This window comes from Hyla sarda, chromosome 4, assembly GCF_029499605.1.
Source record: "Hyla sarda isolate aHylSar1 chromosome 4, aHylSar1.hap1, whole genome shotgun sequence".
Taxonomy (NCBI): domain Eukaryota; kingdom Metazoa; phylum Chordata; class Amphibia; order Anura; family Hylidae; genus Hyla; species Hyla sarda.
The window spans coordinates 76,958,403-76,980,117 of record NC_079192.1 but is presented as its reverse complement, the minus strand read 5'-3'; the positions used below and the strand labels follow the sequence as shown (position 1 = coordinate 76,980,117).

The 21,715-nt window shown below is 40.4% G+C and overlaps 1 protein-coding gene across 13 annotated transcripts in view; it reads left to right on the top strand.

The window, feature by feature from the left end:
- AAK1 (AP2 associated kinase 1) overlaps nt 1-21,282 on the top strand; it is a 194,963-nt gene extending 173,681 nt beyond the window's left edge. For 6 of the 13 annotated variants that reach the window (XM_056571425.1, XM_056571428.1, XM_056571423.1 and 3 more), the window contains one exon: nt 19,750-21,281. In XM_056571425.1, coding sequence (XP_056427400.1) covers nt 19,750-20,774 — 1,025 coding nt within the window. In that variant the 3' untranslated portion in view covers nt 20,775-21,281. Of the gene's footprint in view, nt 1-5,769; nt 5,875-8,205; nt 12,441-19,749 lie in introns of those variants that run through there. The other 7 variants (XM_056571434.1, XM_056571433.1, XM_056571431.1 and 4 more) reach the window with 2 other exon arrangements.
- The last annotated feature ends 433 nt before the right edge of the window (nt 21,283-21,715 follow it).

Here is a 21,715-nt window from a genome sequence, read left to right as displayed (position 1 = left end):
AGTCAAGTCTGGTAGGATGGAGAGAAGCTGTCAGGGATCGCTCAGATGACTTGTGGTTCATGCAGCATGAAAGTGATGACTGGATTCCTTCAATATTGTTTGCCTATCCATTGGATCAGTTATCAGTATCAGGTTGGTGGGGATCAACTCCCAACAATCGGCCGATTGAAGAAGACCCAATACTATTGTGAGTAGGACTGGGCTCGTGTAGTACAAGGTTAAACCGTTACAAAATGTATGGTGCTGTGGCTTGTTATGAAGAGGCAGCAGAGCTCATCCTAACAGAGTGGTCCCATCATTCAGTTCGGTAGGGCGGTGTTGGGAATCGGATCCCCACTGATCTGTTTTTATCACTAGGATCACCCATTGATATTAAAATCACAGAAAACTATTTTTAGGGTAGTGTCACACGGAACTGATCCGCAGTGTATTTTACCGCTGGTGACCCGACCCATAGTGTGCCTCTGGATTTCCGCTGCGATCAGGCCACGGGGAGTGGACACAGCTGGAGGCACACTATGGGTCGGGTCACTGGCGGATCCACAGCGTAAAATACGCTGGAAGGCCACAATTTGAGACCACCCCCTTATGCCCTGCATGACAATACATAAAATATCTTTAAGCCTTACCTGCGTCCATCTCAAATCCCATTACCGAAACCACTGGCCTTCGGAAAGGGAACATCTTCTATCAGACCTTGACAGAGGATGCCCTGTACACGATTCCATTTTTAGTGTTTGCTCTACTGCTTCTCAAGATTTACGATTATTTATTTTTATCTTGGCATCTGTAATATTGCTTGCTTTGCTTTTACATTACTGCCTGTTTAATTATTAATCCTTTTAATTCAGATGTAAAGAATAGAAAGGAAGAAATGTACAGAGGAAATGTACATGGTCCTACTGTCCATTAAGTTACATTTGTATTTAAAGGGGTACTCCAGTGGAAAACATTTTTTTTTTTAATCAACTGGTGACAGAAAGTCAAACAGATTTGTAAATGACTTCATTTTAAAAAATCTTTACCCTTCCAGTACTTTTTAGCAGCTGTATGCTACAGAGGAAATTCTTTTCTTTTTGAATGTCTTTTTTTTGTCTTGTCCACAGTGCTCTCTGCTGACACCTCTGTCAGGAACTGTCCAGAGAAGCATAGGTTTGCAGTGGAGATTTTCTCCTGCTCCTGCGGGCATCAGGTGTCAGCAGAGAGCACTGTGGACAAGACAAAAAAGAAATTAAAAAAGAAATGAATTTCCTCTGTAGCATACAGCTGCTAAAAAGTACTGGAAGGGTAAATATTTTTTTAATAGAAGTCTTATACAAATCTGTTTAACTTTCTGGCACCGGTTGATTTAAAAAAAAAAAAAAAGTTTTCCACCTGGAGTACCCATCACGCTAAGAATCCACAGGCTTTTTTTTTTTGTTGGAAAAGATTTAGTGTAACTAGTAATTCATTCACGGTCATCCCTGCTCTTTCTGGACTTAAAGGTGAAGTAGGCAGTCATACGCAGTGATCGATATCTTTGTACACTTTTACTGGTAAGGCTGTCAGTCACTGAGTAGCACCACCATTGGACTCCTAAGCCTTGAATCAGTGGAGATAAATATTATGTTAAATCTCTTCTAGTAAAAAAAAATATATAAATTTTACATAATTTAGCGTTAATAGTGTATGACGTGAATGCAGGAGCTGCATTTGCTTCATAGACAGAAATGTCTGCTATCAGCAGCAGCGATCATGCCGTAGCCTGGTTTTAACCCTCTAGATCAGTCTTTAAAAGTCAAAATTACTGGTGTCTGTAGTTTCAGGGGGGGCTGATCAAGACCACAGCAGAGTAAACATGGGGTCCCGATCAGCTGTCAGCTGAGATTACGGCCGGAGAGTCCCTACCTGCCTCCATGCCATCTGATCTTCTCTCTGCTCCTCCAGTGAAAAACCATTTTTTTTTATATCAACTGGCTCCAGAAAGTTAAACATATTTGTAAAAAGGATTTACAGGAGAACTAGCGTTCAGGGATGTGCTTAAAATATAACTTTTACTAGATATACTTTAAAATAGTAAATACAAAATGTGCCCAAGTGAGAAATAATAACACAACAGTCCGATATTGGTCCTGTATAGAAAAACTCAAGGCACTCAGTGGAGTCTGCAGGGCCTTGCCAACCCAGCTGTGCCACACCACAGGCATACAGACCCACTAAGGGTTGAAGTGTAGTCTCGCTACGAGTGTCAAGACAAATACCTCCAACGTGTTTCTTCCGCTAGGTGTAAAAGCGGATGTCATCAGGGGGGGTATATTCTTAGTAATACAAATAAGGACCAATAGATGATCAAGAAACAGATTGGATGGTGGTGACCAACAGGAACTATAAGGAAGAATCTGTCCCTATATATCCTAAAAAGAAAAATACATGCATAGTAGACTCATTTCTATAGCTGTGTTCCTGTGGAGAAAAAGTTGCTTTCCCCATTGGTCAAACCACACTCGTCCAAATGCTCAATAATGAGACGTCATCTGATTCCACTGTTTGTAGAATCAAAACAGAGCCGGGAAGAGACACCTGCATTCATGCAGGGAGCCAGAGTTGTCCAGCTCTCTCGCTGTGTGTAGCGAGGATTCGGCATCTGACCAGGTCAGGCGACAACAGGACAACTCCGGCTCCCTGCAGGTGTCTCCTCCCGGCTCCGTTTTGATTCTACAAACCGTGGAACCAGATGATGTCTGATTATTGAATATTTAAATGAGTGTGGTTTGGCCATTGGGGAAAGCAACTTTTTTCCTTCGTGAAATGTATGCATGCGTGTATGTCATGTGTGCATGTATGGGCAGTGTATAGAAAAAATTACGTTGAATTGTATAGAAAAAAGAACATTGAAAATTATTACCAAACATTTATGTTTGTGAACAGCTTTGATTCTAAGTAGAGCTTGTTTGCAATTTAAATGTCTATGGGACCTGCTAGGGTCTTAGATGGTTAATGTTAAGGGAAACGTGGCTTGAACAGATTTTTCCTCACAGACCCAATTGTTCCCTGAAGATATGGGAGATGCCAGACACCTTTTAGGGGGCGCTTATCTCCTCTTTCTACTTTAATGACTAAACCAAATTTAGGTTGCATTATTTAAGGAGAATGGGAGCTTATTGATATCAACCAGGAAAATGTTTGACTGATAGCGGTCTAATGTTTTTGGCCATATAGCCATAATAGCTTGACCATGTCTGTCTATCTATCTATCTGTCTATCTAATCACTGAAAAACAGAATATGGCTTCCTTTACACACAAGAGTTTCTTTTTGGAAAACTGCCACTTGCAGTTTTTGAGCCAAAGTTAGAAGTAGATTTAAAAGGAAGTATAAAAAGCAAAAAAAAAGTATAAAGAAAGGACTTGCACTTGATGGATCCACTTCTGACGTTGGCTCAAAAACTTTAAAAAAAGTGTGTGACTTCAGCCTTTATGCGTGTACTTGAATGTGTGTGTTATGTTTGTATGTGCCAATTGGTTTTCTATACAGTTTTGTAGATCAGAAGCTTACATTTACATCTTGAGTCTTCAAATTTCTGAGTTTCCTGAAAGCTGTTGGATACAGAGACAAAATCCCCATATTCTAATAAACCATCATTTGCATATAAGCTGCTGTCCCATAAACCTATGCCTGTATACAATAGTAATACTAAGTAGGATTTTATTAAATATTTACCCCACCATTCCACTAAAATTATTATATATATTTTTTTTAGGGTATGCTCACACGTACAGGATCTGATGCATATCTAAGTTAATGGGTAGCAAAATCAGCAGATCCAGTACATGTGAATGTACCCTTAGACACAATTCTTGTCATAGTGTCAACTAGATTGCTCCATCCATTCTCCATTGTACCCCCCCCCCCCCCACACACACACACTTGTGCTGTAAACCATACCATCTCTTCTCAGTAGATCCATAGTAGACTATCCTTACTTACCCTACATGATTTGTCATTCTCCATCTTAGATTTTTTTCCATTTGAGTTACTAGATAAAAGATAATGTGGATATACAAATTTATATATCAGCCAGAGAAAAGAGCAGAAGTGAAGTATGAGAGAATTGGCACTGGATAAAACACTAAATAGCATAGACAATGATCCTGTATGGGTACAAGGTGGAGAGGCGGTATCTAAGTCCCGGTGTAGATCTGCAGAGGTGCATCACGAATTGAGAAATTACAATACTCGCAATACCAAGAAATAGAAACGGAGCACTCACACGATCTGTATCCATCGGGACCTGCTTACAAGTGGAGTCCCCCTCGGGGGTCTTCTGCAGGGAGGAGGTAGGTGGAATTGGGCGAGCTCGGACGCCGGCCATGGTCCGTATAGCACCAATGGGCGCTTCGTCAGGCCGTACGGTCTGTATTGCACCAATGGGCGCTTCGTCAAGCCATACGGTCCGTATCGCACCAATGGGCGCTTTATCAGGCCGTACTGCCTGACGAAGAGCCCATTGGCACGATACGGACCATGGCCAGCATCTGAGCTCCCCCAATTCCACCTACCTACTCCCTGCAGAAGACCCCGGAGGCGGACTCCACTTGTAAGCCCGTCCCGAAGGATACAGATCGTGTGAGTGCTCCGTTTCTATTTCTTGGTATTGCGATATACAAATTTAGTTTTGTCCTCTACAGTTTCTCTACATAACTCTACAGTGCCCAAAATGTAAATTTTTCATTCATTGGGACTTGGTTTGACCTCGTATTTCCTGATAATTCATTGGCATTTTTTAGGGTATGTTCACATGTGGCAATTACGCTGTAGATTTTTTTCAATTAACTATTTAAAATCTGCAGCAAGTCAGCATTGTATCTGCCACATGTGACCATACCCTCAATATTGGCCCAGATTTATCAAACTGTGTGAGAGAAAAAAATGGAGAGATTTTCCCACAGCAACCAATCACAGCTCAGCTAACGAGCTCTGGTAAAGTGAAAGCTGAACTGTGATTGGTTGCTGTGGGAAAATCCCTCCATTTTTTTTCTCTCACACAGTTTGATAAATCTGGGCCAATGTGTTTTCTGCTGCAGAGCAATTGTGAACATGTAGCGTTCCCCAGAGGTAGCAAGTCGATAGGAGCTGGAAACTGAGCTTCTTTCATACCCTTAGGCCAGTGTTTTTCAACCAGGGTGCGTTCAGCTGTTGCAAAACTACAACTCCCAGCATGCCTGGACAGCCAACGGCTGTCCAGGCATGCTGGGAATTGTAGTTTTGCAATAGCTGGAGGCGCCCTGATTGGAAAACCCTGCCTTAGGGTACGTTCAAACGTGCATATTTTTGCTGCAGATCGGCTGCTGCAGATTTTTCTGCCCATTGACTTCAATGGATAGCAAAATCTGCTGAAGCATATCTGCAGCAGAAAATATGTACGTGTGAATGCACCCTTAGGCTGTATTCACATTAGCATCATAGCTTTTGGGTTACAAAGACTTCTATGACATGCAGACAAAAGATACATAAACTACAATAGAGGCAATAAAAAAAAATGATTTGTCAAGATTTAGGTTAGGATAGGGATTTTAGCAGAATGTTCAGGACCTCTTTTTCTGTCCGCACCATAAATGCCACCTAGTAGAGTAAGATGGCACTTTTCACCAAGCCCCCTTGGCCATTCCCTTGTGTTTTCGTGTTCCCGAAGATCCTCTCCTCGCTTGGCACGTGTGTAAAAATGCTAACAGGCTTCTCTCTTTCGCTGTCTGAGCTTCCCGCTTCTCTCTTTCTCCTCCGCATGCTGCAGATGATACTAACCTCCTAACGGGCTTTGATATTCCGGATGATACAGAAAAAAGGGCTGATGATGAATTTGATCCTATTCCGGTATTGGTTTCCAAAAATTCCCAAGGTAAGACAGAAAAGGGAGATGATCAGTGGGTCAAAGATTTTTATGGTGCAAAGCAATCATACACTTGAAATCAAATATCAAAGCTGACGTTTCTGGCATTAAGGGGTTAAGGCAAAGCATTTTTCCAGTCTTTCTACTTGGCTTGGGCTTTGAACTAAAGTGCAGGCTGATTTAATAAAGAAAAAAAAAGTGCTACTAGTAACATTCGCAAGTATAAGACGTAGGCATGAGACCATCCTATAACCTAGAAGGCAATGAAGTCACACAACTAGGTCTAAGATGCTGTCCAGTAGCATTGAAGGCTTGACCCATCCGGTAAAGTTCCAATAGAATGATTATGTATAGTCAGAATATTTGCGAATGTTACCCAATGCCTTTTTTTTATTTTGTATCAACCTGTAATTTTAGTTAAATGGTGAAATTTAATGGTTAACTTTTATGTGTTTTCTGCTTTAGTCTTTGGCTGGACTTTAATGGCAAGGTGCTTGTCCACCTGCTGAGCTGAGTACTGGTGGACACACATGTCTTTAAAGCCAGGCCTCGGCATAGTGGTCCTTTGTTCACTGCAGGTCAGCCTACAGCCCACCCTGCTTGTCATGGAAGGGGTAGAGGTAACATAGCCTAGAAGACTCCTTCTGCAGGGGAAGTGAGAAGTGACTATATAGTTAGCTGCCTGAGGGGGAAGGAGACTGATTCTGTCTTGGGTAGGAACCAGTTGGCACTGATGTGCAGCAGCACCAGGGATAGAACAAAATTTAAGTAGACATTGTGCATTGCTGCAGAATCTTTGTGTACTATATGAATAAAGAATTAGTATTATAATTCTGCAGAATACAAACCATACCCCTGAAGACGCTCAGCTGAACGAAACATGTCTGGGTGGGGCTAGGTGTGTTAATATTTTAAAGTCTAGTGTTGCCAGAGTACCTTAAAGGGGTTATCCAGGAAAAAAAACTTTTTTTTATACATATCAACTGGCTCCGGAAAGGTAAACAGATTTGTAAATTACTTATTTTAAAAAATCTTAATCCTTTCAGTACTTATGAGCTGCTGAAGTTGAGTTGTTCTTTTCTGTCTAAGTGCTCTCTGATGACACGTGTCTCGGGAACTGTCCAAAGTAGAAGCAAATCCCCATAGCAAACCTCTTCTACTCTGTGCAGTTCCCGAGACAAGCAGAGATGTCAGCAGAGAGCACTGTTGCCAGACAGAAAACAACAACTCAACTTCAGCAGCTGATAATTATTGAAAGGATTAAGATTTTTTAATAGAAGTAATTTACAAATCTGTTTTAACTTTCTGGAGCCAGTTGATATAAAAAAATAGTTTTTCCCTGGAATACCCCTTTAAGTAGGCTGGGGGACTGCAGATACCAGTTTACTAAGACAATAGAAGAGGCCGGTAGGGTTGTGCTATACTGTGTACAGTTATAAGCGCCATTGAGGTATACACTATTCAGCCCTTTGACACACATTCATATTTATACTCTAGCGATTTTTTTAAAGAGTTTTTTTCTGCTAGTATTTCTTAATGACTATCTAATAAAAGTTATATTTTAGGTGGGGTAAACAAGAGGGTAAAGCGATCCCATTTCGCTAAAAGTTGTTATGATACTGGGCACCAATGCAAAATATATATATATAGCAGCCCCCAGCTATAAAGCTTCATATAGAAAAGAGAGACCATATTGGGTCCCTTAGATTCCTGGGCCCGGGTGCAGCCTAAGGGAGGAGTAAAAGAAGAAGGAAACAACCCCTGTACAAAATACACAGCTACAGTAGGGACCCAAAGATTTCTATGGATAATATTGTATCGTTACACAGCTAGGGCTCAGTTAGTATCATTGAAAACATAAACTGGGTTCAGTAGGTATAAGTCTGAGGCATGTACCATATGATAGACACAGACAATACAGCTAAAGCCTTCATAGGCAATGCATTGATCTAAGATATAGCAATATACAGTATAATCACTCGGTAAGTATGCGGATGCAATAACCCCTTATGTGCCAGAACACATTGCACTGCTTAACTCTACTCGCTTTAGCAGCAACTAAATTGCAGTATAAAGACTTGTTCGCGTTAAGCATTTCAATAAAGCAAAGCTATACACTTTTCCATTCTCTGAGATCTGTTTCCATGGAATAAATTTTAGAAAATACATAAATAAAATCAGAGTTTCAGTTGCTAAATGTGAACAAGGCCTTATAGCTAACATACGTATTATTGCTGTCTCTGCCGTCTCTCATTTCTGCACTCTCGCTCACCTTCTGCATAAGCTTTCTCTGTTTTTTTCGAACACGTACTGAATCGCTCTCTTTCCCCCACTTTCCAGGTCCTCACGCTAATAACAGCAGTGGGAACACTGAGTCCAGCCTACCAAACATGACCAGGTCACTTCTACTGGTGGATCAGCTCATAGACTTGTAAAGCGCACACATGCTAGCAAACTCCTTAACCTCTCTATCCTCCCCGCAGAGGAGTTAACCCTGCATATATATATAGATAGATAGATAGATATATGTACATCTCTTTATTTTTTATTTCAACCTTCTGTGCACATCAGTATAGTGTGGATCGGCTATGGAGCCTCTGACTGACTCTGAATACATATCTTTACCGCCTTTTTTTTGTCATGTACAAAATGCTTAAGTCTTAAGTGTTAGAAAGACCTGTGTGGTGGAAGGACTGTGCAAGATGGACGACTGTGTGTCGGGTGGGAGAGAGAGAAAAATCTGGTGTGCTTAAGCCGTGGAAATACTTCAATTTCCGTGCCCAAATATCAATACTTCTCCATAAGCTGATGCGTTGTTTTAAATTCCAAATCGACTTGCCATGTCATCTGGATGTCCTGAAAGAAGTTTCCATCGGGCCTTTCTTTCTATTTTGTCATCCTGAGATATTTGTATATGGAACGGAACAGAACTTCTTCAGGATTGATTGTATGACCACAGCACATCTTGTTTTTTGACCTTGAAGGTTGCAATGATATTGATCTTGCCTAAACATATTCAGTGTTAGTACTTGTATCTTGTATCTCAGGAAGCAGAATATTAGGGTTTCTGCTCAGAGGGGTTCACCACCTAAATTTATTTTCAGAAAAATCTGATTAATAATGCATGCTGGGATAACAAATGGCACTAGTAATGCTAGGCAGACTGGTTGCTATGGATCCACCTCCCAATAGCTAAAGCTTTTGCAGTTTGGTTGCTTGGAAGGATCTTCATGGCAACCAATCAGAACTGACACAGAGTTAAGGACACAGAAGGCTTGGCTCTAACCTTACATATTCCTGTTTCTTAATGTAATAGTAATCAGATTTTTGTAAAAATGTTGTTGCAGAGGAGAACTTCTTTAAAGTTTTTTGTTATATAGGTGACTACACAGCCTTGCAACATCATTGTTTGGAACTTAATGAAAGGTGTCGTGTACCACACCCAAAATTTTAAACTGAAAATTCAAGGGGCCTGCAATGTTAATGGATCCGTGTTATGTTAAGTTTGTGCTTTCTCTGACTACCTCTGTTTTCCTCTGACACAAGAAACGTTTGTCCAAATTAATTCATTGCTTGGTGCTAGAAAACCATGAAGCTTTATAGACTGATAACCTTAGGTCTTTGTGATAATTTGCTATTATGACTTGTCAATGTGACCTAACACAATGGTGGAGAACTGTCAGCTAGCCTCAAGACCGAGGGATCCCACTCCCCATGTATTATTGAGACCCATCGCAGGAAGCTTCTCACAGTCTATGACTGATTTGGCCACTTCACTGAAATTGTGGACTGATACTCTTCCATTCTTGACCCAAGTTCTTGACCCCCACCATTGTAAACTTTACTACATATCTGACTTGTCTTGAAAAGCAAATATTAGAAAACACTGGTCATCCAGTCTGATAGAATAGATTCTGTCCTGTAAAAGACCAAGAACATAAGAGGTCCTAAACAGTATGTAATATATCATATTTAAGCAGGGTATATAAATATTTAGGCATTTATGGTAAGTGGAGAGCCGTGTGCATGGTCTAATGAGTGAGTTGTATGATGGATGCAATGACAAGGTTCTATTATCTGATATTTCATGGTTAACCAAAGCTTGCTATGCAAACAGGACCTCTTGTGTAAGCTTATGGTTTACAATGCACTGGATTTGCTTAACAATTAATTATGTTGTTATATTTGGAATGTCAGAGGAGCAGAAGACATCAGAAATACCGTAACATCATCTTATATAAATATCACATTCTTAAAAGGTAGCATGAGGTTATTAAACATATGAACTTTTTACATATGCAAAAGACAGGTCTGCCATTTGCTTGTATGATGTATAATTTTTGCTTGGACACACTCTTTTTCTATTAGGGCATCTGTATTAAATATTATCAAAGCTGTGTACTGTTTTACCCGCATAATAATACCATGGAGTCGGGGGCAGGAAGAAAGTTCACCTTCTTCTTAAAGTATCTAGAGTAGTTTGTGGACCACTGATCTAGAGGCTCGGAGGAAGCACATAGAAATCAAACTGTGTTTGGGAGAGGTTGTTTTAGGAAGTTACGAGGGTACTGATAGTCATAGAAGAGATCAATGGTATCGAGACTTATTTTTAGGCAATGCTCCATGGGTAAAATAGGCCAATTTACTTTGTTCCATAACAAAGAAAATGTTATACCTACTGAAGAAGAGTGAATTTGCATACTGTTTTCGAGTAAAGATAAGCTCGGCTAATTATTCTATTTGATTTCTGTATTTTTCCAACCTTCTCTGGATATTTGTTTTAAGCGGTATTGGAGAGATAAACCAATCCCATCAGATTGTAAGCATAGGAGAGACATACATGTGAAATAGTCACAAGGCAGTATGACAGCCTGGGAGATTAAGATGCAGGAAAGAAGCTAAGGCTTGTAGAGCTGTTGTCTGAAGTGCCTGAAAATTGGGGACAGAAATCTAGCATGCCGCTAAAGAAACTGCCCGTTGGGTTGTTGGAAAATAACTTTCAATGTTTGCACTTCTCCTCTGTGAGCCTTTTTAGCTATGTCTGGGTTCCATGAAAAAATCATCCAATTCGGTCAAGATAAATGAAGTCGTATGAAGGACGTTTTTGTTTATCCTTGTTTCTCCAGAAAAAGGTGTAGAACACCTATAAGATTTTAGTCAATTTGCCCTACAAGAAAAAAAAAATTTTCAGACCGTACTTGACTTAGAACACCTCCCTGTCGCCATGAAAATGTAGAAAGAAACTGCAACTCTCACTTTGCTGTATGTAGGAGGGTGAAAGCCCCTATAAGGTTTTGGCCAATTTGCCTTACGAGGGAAAAAGATTTCCTCCGGATCACACCTGATGATCAGACTAGGACAATTTAGGACACCTCCCTTTTTGAACCTTGATCTCTAAGAAACCGCTAGATTTTTTACCCTCGTAAGGCAAATTGGCCAATACCTTCTTCTGTATTGGCAAGGGTAAACTAAAGCAAAGCAAGACCTGCACTTTCTTACTAACTTTTCTTAGATCTGCCTTTTTTTGAGCTCTTGATTGGCCGTTCAGGACTCCATTTGGTGTTTTAACAATTTAAATATTGATGTTCAGATCCCATAAGCGGAATGAAGCTTTTCTTGGTGATTTGGTTATTTTTAATGTTCATGAAAGGCAAAAATAAAGAAGGGAAATGGACCAAAATAAAATATCAATTTCTCAAGGTTTACTGTTGATGCCAAAAAATGTGCATAATGTCACTAGCGAATGGGTATGACCAGTCATTCTTGAAATTGTTGTCACCGAATTGGATATATTAATCTTTTAACATTGCAGAATGTCCCAGAACAAGATATCAGTCTGTGGATCCACCATCTCTTACATTGTACTGGTGACCTGGACCTCTTTACTCTGCATCATGGGGGAAACCTGTGTGGGCCGATATCCTTATATTATTTTATTTAAAAAAAAAAAAAAAGTATTTAAAGCTGTATGTGTGTGCGTGTGTCCTGCAAGATCAGTGTAACCTTTTGTTTGTGCAGATGTCTGTGAGAGTTCCTATATATCTGTATACTGTACACAAGATGTACAAGTTGTTGGGTGATCTAGCTCTGTATGTCTCCGGGAAGCTCTCCATGCAATGTACTGGGTTTTGCTGTCTGTACATAGAATTATAAGCATTTGAAGTCTGTGGGAATCTCCTCTGTATAACAAATTTCTACCTGTGTCCAATACACTGATCTTACTTTATTCTTCTGTATTGTATGGAAGGAAAAAAAAAAAAGAAGAAAAAAAAAATTCTCAACCCGAGAGCATTTATCATTATTGTAGGCAAAACAAATTCCTTTAGTGAAGTGGTTGGTAGAATTTTGACTTGTGTATATATAAATATATAAATATATTTTAGTTCATGCTCCTCTTCCTTCAGTTCAGATCCCTCCAGGTCTCTCCTAAGTTTAAAAAATAAAAAATTAATAAAATAAAAAATGTAAGTAGAGGTGGAAATGAAAGCAAAAATATGGCATTTACAACCTGCAAATGTCCTGATTGTATAGTAGATTCCAATCTATTTCTGTGAATTAAAGTATTTTAAAGAATGGCAATGGCTTCGGACTTGAGTGGTTTTAATTGACTTCAATTGTGTAAAATTTACTTATACAAAACTGGTAATACAATAAATCTATATGAAAAATGCAAATGGTGATATAATAAATATTAAAAATCCTTGCAGTATCCATAAGGTAAACATAGGGTAAAACTAAATTCATAAGGTAGCGACTTACAGTTGTGCTCAAAAGCTTGGAGAATTGGTAACAAATATATATAGATAGATTGCAATTTTAAGGAAAACGGCAACACAATCAACACACATTTCTTTTACTACATATGGGATTCTTCATCATCTCTACCTTATAACAGAATGGCAAACTCATAAAACAAAACATGGCAATAAATAGCCAAATGTACAATAGTCTGCATACCCTTAGTTCTTAATACTGTCTATTGTAATAGTTCTCTATTAGGCCCTGAATTCTTGCAGGTGGTATAGCTGCCCATTTTGTCTTGGAAAATGTCTCCAGGTCATGCCTTGCATGAACTGTACATTTCCCTATAGCAGCTTTAAGATATTAAAGGTGTACTCCGCCCCTAGACATCTTATCCCTTATCCAAAGGTGCACAAAGCAAACTACGCCCGTGCCGGGTGACTGGCGATGCAGGCCATGCCCCCTCATGATATGACGGCCACGCCCCTCAATGCATGTCTATGGGGCCGTGGCGTCACGAGGGGGCATAGCCATGATGTCACGAGCCTCCAACGCTCTAAACGAACCCCCGCAATCAGACATCTAACCCCCTATCTTTTGGATAGGAGATAAGATGTCTAGTGGCGGAGTACCCCTTTAAGGTCAGGAGACTGGACCTTCTCCAGAACCTTCATCTTTTTCTGCTGTAACCACTGGAGGGTCAACTTGGCCTTGTGCTTAGGGTGATTGTCATACTGGGAAGTCCAAGATCGTCCCAGGTACACCTTTTATGCAGAAGAATGCAAATAGTCTGCCAGTATTTTCTGAGAACATGCTGCTTTCATGCCCAGTGCCTTTAGGGCTCACACTCTACAAAAAACATCAGTGAGCTGCCACCAGCTGTGAGGCGTGTCAGGGTGTTGTTGGGCATATTGTAACCTCGTCTTTTGGTGGGCATTAACACAAGAGATGAGTGAAGTTACAGTGATTCGATTCGTCACGTACTTCTTGGCTCGGCAGTTGCTGACTTTATCCTGCATAAATTCAGCTTTCAGGTGCTCCAGTGGGCTGGAGACTCTCTCCTAGGACTGTATGCACCTTTTCTCGCCCACCAGAGCACATGAAAGCTGAATTTATTTATGCAGGCTAAAGTCAGCAACCACAGAGCCGAGAAGTTTGTGTCGAATCGAATCACTGTAACTTCACTCATCTCAAATTAACACAGTAAAGGCCTCTTTCTAGCAACTTGACTATTCAGCTCATTTCTGTTCAGGTGTCGTCATATTGTGCATCTTTAAAAAAAAAATTGTTACTGAAATGTTTTTTTTTTATTTATGCACTGTTTTTCTATTTTCAGATTTTTTTGTACGTTTTGCTTCCATCTTGCCTGAGCTTTTTTTAAGAGCATTTAGATTAGCAAGCCCCATGGATATAGACACAATGAACATCTCTAGACTCTTATTATTTGCATGCTCTGTGACCTGTGCAGGGGTCATTCTACAGGGAAGGGGAGACTGAACTGCTATTGTCTTTTCTATATAGTTACAAAGTTCTTTAAAGTAAAAAAAAATCACGGTCAACCTTATTTTGTCCCTCCTGTGTTGATCCAGAAGAAGGCAAAAAACCCTTATGAGGCTGATGTCAATTGCCCCATACTAGGGAAAAAATATTTTTACGACTCCAAATATGACATAAGAATAAATATCTGGATCAAGGCTTTGTCCCTATAGATTTATGATCCATAACCTGTAATGTTGTTACTCTCCAGAAACAAGTCCAGGCCCGTTTTGAACTCTCTTATTGAGTTCCCCATGACCACCTCCTCTGGGAGAGAGTTCCAAAGTCTCACTGCTCTTACAGTAAAGAACCCCTGTCTGTGCTGGTGTAGAAACCTTCTTTCCTTCAGACATAGAAGATGCCCCCTTGTTATAGATACAGTCCTGGGTATAAATAGGTCATGGGAGAGATCTCTGTACTTCCCCCTTATACACTTCACCTTTCACTGTAATTCTGTACAGATAATTTTCCAGCAACCTCCACCTTTTTACAGACAAAACAGGAAGTCTAAGGTTAATTTTAGGCTTAGTAGTTAGAATAAAAACTGCAAGAATTCAGGATATTTTTCAAAGATAGTAATAGCTAGTAAATGGGGGGGGGGGGGGGGGGAACAGTTATTTAACCGCTTCATGACCTAGCTTAATTTTGGCCTTCATGACCCAGTTCGTTTTTTCAAATCTGACGTGTCTCTTTAAGTGGTAATAACTTTGGACTGCTCTTACCTGGCAAAGTGATTTAGAGCGAGTTTTTTTCGAGATATATTGTACTTTATATTAGGGGTAAATTTTTGTTGATACATGCAGCGATTTTTGTGAAAACCTCTAAAATATTGTGAAAAATTTGCATTTTTTTATATTTGAACTTTTGCATTTTTTTATATTTCCAGCAACCTCCACCTTTTTACAGACAAAACAGGAAGTCTAAGGTTAATTTTAGGCTTAGTAGTTAGAATAAAAACTGCAAGAATTCAGGATATTTTTCAAAGATAGTAATAGCTAGTAAATGGGGGGGGGGGGGGGAACAGTTATTTAACCGCTTCATGACCTAGCTTAATTTTGGCCTTCATGACCCAGTTCGTTTTTTCAAATCTGACGTGTCTCTTTAAGTGGTAATAACTTTGGACTGCTCTTACCTGGCAAAGTGATTTAGAGCGAGTTTTTTTCGAGATATATTGTACTTTATATTAGGGGTAAATTTTTGTTGATACATGCAGCGATTTTTGTGAAAACCTCTAAAATATTGTGAAAAATTTGCATTTTTTTATATTTGAACTTCTCTACTTGTAAGAAAAATAGTCATGCCAAATACATTTAGATATTAATTCATATCCACAACATGTCTTCTTTATGCTGGCATAATTTGTTACATATTCTTTAACTTTTTTTAGGACATTAGAAGGCTTATAATATTATGAGCATTTTTTTCAAATTTTCTAAAAGTTCAAAATCTGATTTTTATTTTTAGGGACCACTTGAATTCTGAATATATATATATATATATATATATATATATATATATTTATTTACATACACACAAAGCAGCTCATCACATCACCTTCTCAGGTAGCATGCCCTAGAATCAGCTTTAGCTCCAGTATGGAGTCTCAAACGCTGATTATCTAAACTATCTTACCGGGCGCGGTGGGATGCAGCGAGTAGCTGACAGTATCTGCATGAAGTACATGAACATCATAGATTGTGAAAACCTTCCCGGTCATGACGTCCATGTATGTCATGGGTCGGGAAGGAGTTAAACAATGGGTCACATTTTCAAAAGACTCATTTCCTTTAAAGTCAGTGTGTGTAGACTCCTTAAGACTTCATTGGGAATGTTGGCCAAGCCAGACAACTCTCCAAAATAAGTTTTACCCATGTGTAGACAGCTGTTCTAGGGTTTTCTGACCCCCATCAGTACAGAGCAGGGTTCTAGCTGGCTAAAGAGAGGATCTTCACAGTGGGACCTTAGGGATAATGTGTCTTCTTAAGGGGAGTGCCAAAAACATGTCTGAAGACTTATAGGCCATTTATGCCCCACTGAATTCTAGGAAGAATGATTTGTTAATCGGCTCTCTGATGCCACCATTTGGAGGTAGCTTTCCCTCAAAGTCAATGTCTTACTCTGATGAGAAGCCTTAGGACGTGACTGGGAATATTACCCAAGCCAGACAACTCTCTAGAAAGAGTATGCCCATCTTTAGGCTTCTCTCACACTGTGAGTGAGGCCTCATTACAAACGGATGTTAAGGGCTCTTTTTTTTTCTTCACTTTTAATGCCATTAACGTCCGTTATTGTAACTTAGCCTAATGGGAGTCATAACAGGCAAAGAGGATCCCATTAACTTGAATGGGTTTCCTCTAACGTTCGTTACGACTCCCTTTATTCCGCCAAAAGAGAAAAGCACATAGCACATATTTTTCTCCCGCTATCTTCTTACGGCTGTCACACTACCGGGCACAAACTGTAGTGTGAAAGGAACCTTAGACAACTGTTTCGGGGTTCTTGCCCCTCATCAGTAGAGATCAGGGTGCTCTGGCTTGGCTAACATTCTCAGTCATTTCCTAACATTCTTATCAGAGGCAAACATTGACTGCAAAAGACTGAAACTAATCCTACTATGATAGCATACAGTAGAGGGCTCAAGTCCTGCAGGAGCACAGGGGAACAGAGTTCCTGCACTTTTTCCACAGAAGGAACACTGTTCCCATTAGCAGGAGTCCTGCAGGACCAGCCCTTGAGTGGAAATCTTTTTTTGCCAGGACTCGTCCCCTGATACAGTGTGATGCATCACCTACAAGGGAGACCTGGGGAAACTCTGCTGTAACTTCACATATATTGACATTCTTTATAATGTTAATTTAAATGTCTCCCCGGTGAAGCCAGTCATTTTCTCTCTCTTCCTCCTGAGTTTTTTCCTCCTGTGGTGGTACTGCTGATGGCCCCCAATTACACATTTTAATAAAAAAAATATTTGTTAGATGGCTGTCACCAGTACTACTGCTCTGAAAGAAGCTCAGGAGGAGCAAATGAAGTAGGTTCCTAAATCTCTGTCCATTTATGAACCCTCCAAGATAAGAGAAAGAGGGAGCTCAACCCTATAATATGGGGGTGCTACTTACCAGCAAAAATAAACTATGTAACAAGACAGAGATGCTGGAAATAGTGCACACCACAACCACAATTCTCCAAAAAATAGTAGACAAATCTTTATTGAGTGCAAATATATAACAAACGAGGGCATTAAAACAATTAAATAACCTCCAATTGGAGGACACCACAACCTGGGAGAGGGGCCATGAACCCCCCTCACCATTGTCCCGTCCGCTGGTATATAATATGAATCCTGCTAAGTCTGGGAAGCTAGATAATAATAACAATAAATAGAAATACAATAAATACTGTATATCCCAAATGCATAAATAACTAAAGCAGCAATACAAAACAATAGCAAAAGCAACAATATGAGACAATAGATTATATATGCATGCAAACCCAGACGGAGAAGCAGTCAGGATAAGGTGCTGGACGGTACGCCAGAGCCCCACGCGTTCCGTCACAATCAGTGACTTCCTATCACTAGTGCTTCTAAAAGCACCAGAGCTTACTGACAGATACCATACAGTATGCTAATACAATATATTTATTTATTTTAAGATCCCAACATATGGAATATCATAGTTTGCTACCCTATTAAATAAATTTTTTATTTCTTTTATTTGATGAGTGTGTACTGACTTGTAGCGGCTAGATGGAGGGGAAAAGTATACTCTTTTGGCTTCTTTTTGACAATGGACCCCTGTAAACATGTCTGGTAGGTAAGTTAGTAGCTTCCCTGACGTACATTCTAATCAGAGATAAAATGTTATGGGGAAAGGGGGGGGCTAAACTGTGTAAAAGTGATGTTGACTTAGAACAGGGGTCCTCTAGGGCCCAATCACACTATGGAAATTCTGCTCTAAAATTCTGATGCGGCAGCCTCCCATTGTTTTCAGGGAGAGTCTGCTGCACCGTGCACACTGCAGAATGTCTGCAGCAGATATTCAGTATTCTGGGCCCCGCAAAAAGATTAAAGTGAATTGCTGTGAACGAGGATGGCATGGTGTGAATGGGCCCTTACAATGTGGAGAAGAACTTTATATTATACAATTGTACAAATAGTTAAGCAGAACCCCTTTAAGATTTTTTTATTATTTTTTAAACCCCATCGTTTCTTATATTATAGCAGCTTAAAATCTCAATAAAATTTGAAAGCCTCCTTGAGCATTTTAGGCAGTTAATAAGACAACTCTTGTCAAATACTCTATAATACAATACACATTGGGCTTGTACAGACACATATGCCTTTTCATTTATTTAAAGGGGTATTCCGGTAAAAAAAAATACAAAAATTCATATCTGAACTGCCTCCAGAAAGTTAAACAGATTTGTAAATTACTTCTATAAAAAAAATGTAATCCTACCAGTACTTATCAGCTGCTGAAGTTGAGTTTCTGTCTGACAACATTGCTCCCTGTCTTAGGAACTGTCCAGAGAAGGAGCAAATCCCCATAGCAAACCTCTCCTGCTTCGGTCAGTTCCTGAGACAGACAGAGGTGTCAGCAGAGAGCACTGTTTCAGACAGAAATTAACAACTCAACTTCAGCAACTGATAAGTACTGGAAGGATTAAGATTTTTTAATAGAAGTAATTTACAAATCTGTTTAACTTTCTGGAGCCAGTTGATATGAAAAAAATAGTTTTTTCCTGGAATACCGCGGCTACCAGTTTACTAAGACAATAGAAGAGGCCGGTAGGGTTGTGCTATACTGTGTACAGTTATAAGCGCCATTGAGGTATACACTATTCAGCCCTTTACACACATTCATATTTATACTCTGGCGATATAGGTATTTTTAAAGAGTTTTTTTCTGCTAGTATTTCTTAATGACTATCTAATAAAAGTTTATATTTTAGGTGGGGTAAACAAGAGGGTAAAGCGATCCCATTTCGCTAAAAGTTGTTATGATACTGGGCACCAATGCAAAATATATATATAGCAGCATTTAAACGTAGACTTCAGACCCTTCCTATTCTTTGACCTCATCTTTTCATATCTGTTTCTTGTTGTTTCTTCCCAATTATTACTTATCTGCAATCTATAACTTCAAGGTAAGTGGTCTTTCATGGGTGTCATGTGTTAAGTACTGTGTAGAATGTTTCCTCTCCTGGCATCCTATATTACCTATGGGGTGAAGGATTGGCCTTTTAAACACTTCTAAAATTCCAAAATGATCTCTGTACACAGTGAAACCATCCAAATTTGCTGGGAAAATGATCAAAGACAAGGACAATATGCATATGATATGAAGTATCTGAGAATCCGTCATGGATGGGGTGATGGACTTCATAAAGGTGTCCTATTATGGTTTCACTGTGTTATATGTCTGTTGTACGTATTCTCTGGCTGTCCTCTCCGTCCCTCATTGTTTAGAGAATGAACCCAAACGACCAACCATTGCAATGTGTCCTTGTATTGTCGCAGTGCCATCTTGATAAGAGTATGTGAGATATAGATGTTGCTTGTTGCTAGTTAAGTTCCTAAAATGTGCCTTTCTTTGTTTCCATGTATAGGTGTACTCCAAGCTCCTCAGTCTTTCCATATGGGAAATGATGGGATTTTTAAAGGTGCCATTTCTCCAACATGTCCTCTATCATCCGAATTAGAATTAAAGCCAGAGATTCCATCGAAAGGCCCATCTAGTTGCAGTTCCTTTCATAGCAGTGAAGGAGAAGGCACTGATCATGAGCCAGACCTTTTGGATTGCAGTGGTTCCAGACCTCTCTTAATGGAGTCAGATGAAGAAGAGGGTTCTAAAATAGTCAAAGATACAGCATTTCCGAATTCTGAAGATCCCCTTTCCAGCCAGGGCACCCCTGTATACACTCCATCAGAAAGGAGGGCCCATATGCCGTCAGGGGGCTTCAGTACAGAAGTGGATGTCTTTGCCACAGCGCCATTCAAGGGTTCCCAAATCTCTAAGGATGATTCTGATGTATTCGCCAATGCTCCATTCATGGCGAAGTCCTCTTCTACTTTAAACCAGCTGGATGAACCTGATGTGTTCCTAAGAGCACCTTTTACAAGAAAGATTAGTATTGAAGACCCCCTTCCTGTAAAAGGCGTCGAAGTGGCGGCAGTCGGCAATTCTACATTCCGAAATACAGACTTGAAGGTTGGAGGCAATTCCATGAAGACTTCATACACTACTGGAAACCTTTACGCACATTCCAGCAAAGGCATTGAGTTAGCTGACGCCTCTCTTTATCTAAACGCTTCTAAGGAGCCACACATTGCTGAAAACCATAAGATCCCTGCTCACGAGACCTCTCCAGAGACTGTATTTGGGACTGTGGTAACCAAACCATTCCGCCCTCAGTCTTTGTCTAAGTATTCCCGGCACTACAGCCCTCAAGAAGGGCAGGCTGTGGATGCACAGCCCATTGCTGCTTACAAAGTGGTGTCTCATTCTGCTAAGGCCTCAGTAGCTGGATCTGTTCCCATCACCCCAGTGACTTACAGAACTTCAGAAGTTGCAAGTGTGGATCCATTCGGCTTGGCTCCATTTCCTGCCAAAGCTGGAAGACAAAACCCATAGTGTAGTTGAAGCTATCTACCTTAGAACCCCTCCCTTCGTTTTGCAGTGCACTTCCTATTAATGTATTAATCCTTTTTTTTTTCTGTTTTATGCAGCTTTGTGTTATTCTTTATTACAGAAGGGACTTCTTCATTAAAGTGTACCCGTCACCTACACACAGCAGTCAATGATTTTGTTGACCAATATCTTATTTATATAGGATTAGAAAAACATGGCCACTTTCTTCCAGAAAAACTGTACCACACCTGTCCATTGAGTGGCAATATTACGTAGGGCTGGGCGGTATACCGGTTCATACCGAATACCAAAGTTTTTGGGCTGCATGATATGAATTTTTCCCATACCGCAATACCGGTTTGGCCCCTCCCCCTTGGAAATGAATTATCAGCGCAGCGCTGTCCCCACATCGGGGAACTGATCATATGTTACCTGCCAGCGCTGTTCTGCTCCACCCCACCAAATCATGTTACCTGCGAGCGCTCTTTTGCTCCCCCCAAATCATGTTACCCGCCAGCGCTGTTCTGCTCCCCCCCCCCCAATTATCAGCCCAGCGGGGTACTACTCACATATGTCAAGCACTGCCCCCCTCCTCTTTTTTTGGGAGCCGCCGGCGCTGGAACTCTATACTGTACGCCAGTGGTCTCCAACCTGCAGACCAGATGTTGCAAAACTACAACTCCCAGCATGCTGTCCGGGCATGCTGGGAGTTGTAGTTTTGCAACAGCTGGAGGTCTGCAGGTTTGAGACCACTGCTGTACGCTGTATCCCTATGCCCGGGCTGCAAAAGATAAAGAAAATAAACTTTAACTTACCTACGTCGGCCTCACGCTGTTCCTGGGAACTGGAACGTCGGACAGCCGTCAGCCTATCACCGACCCCAGCGATGTCCCGCCCCGGCCAGTAATAGGCTGAGCCAACTGTCATGTAAGGAGCTCTGGCCG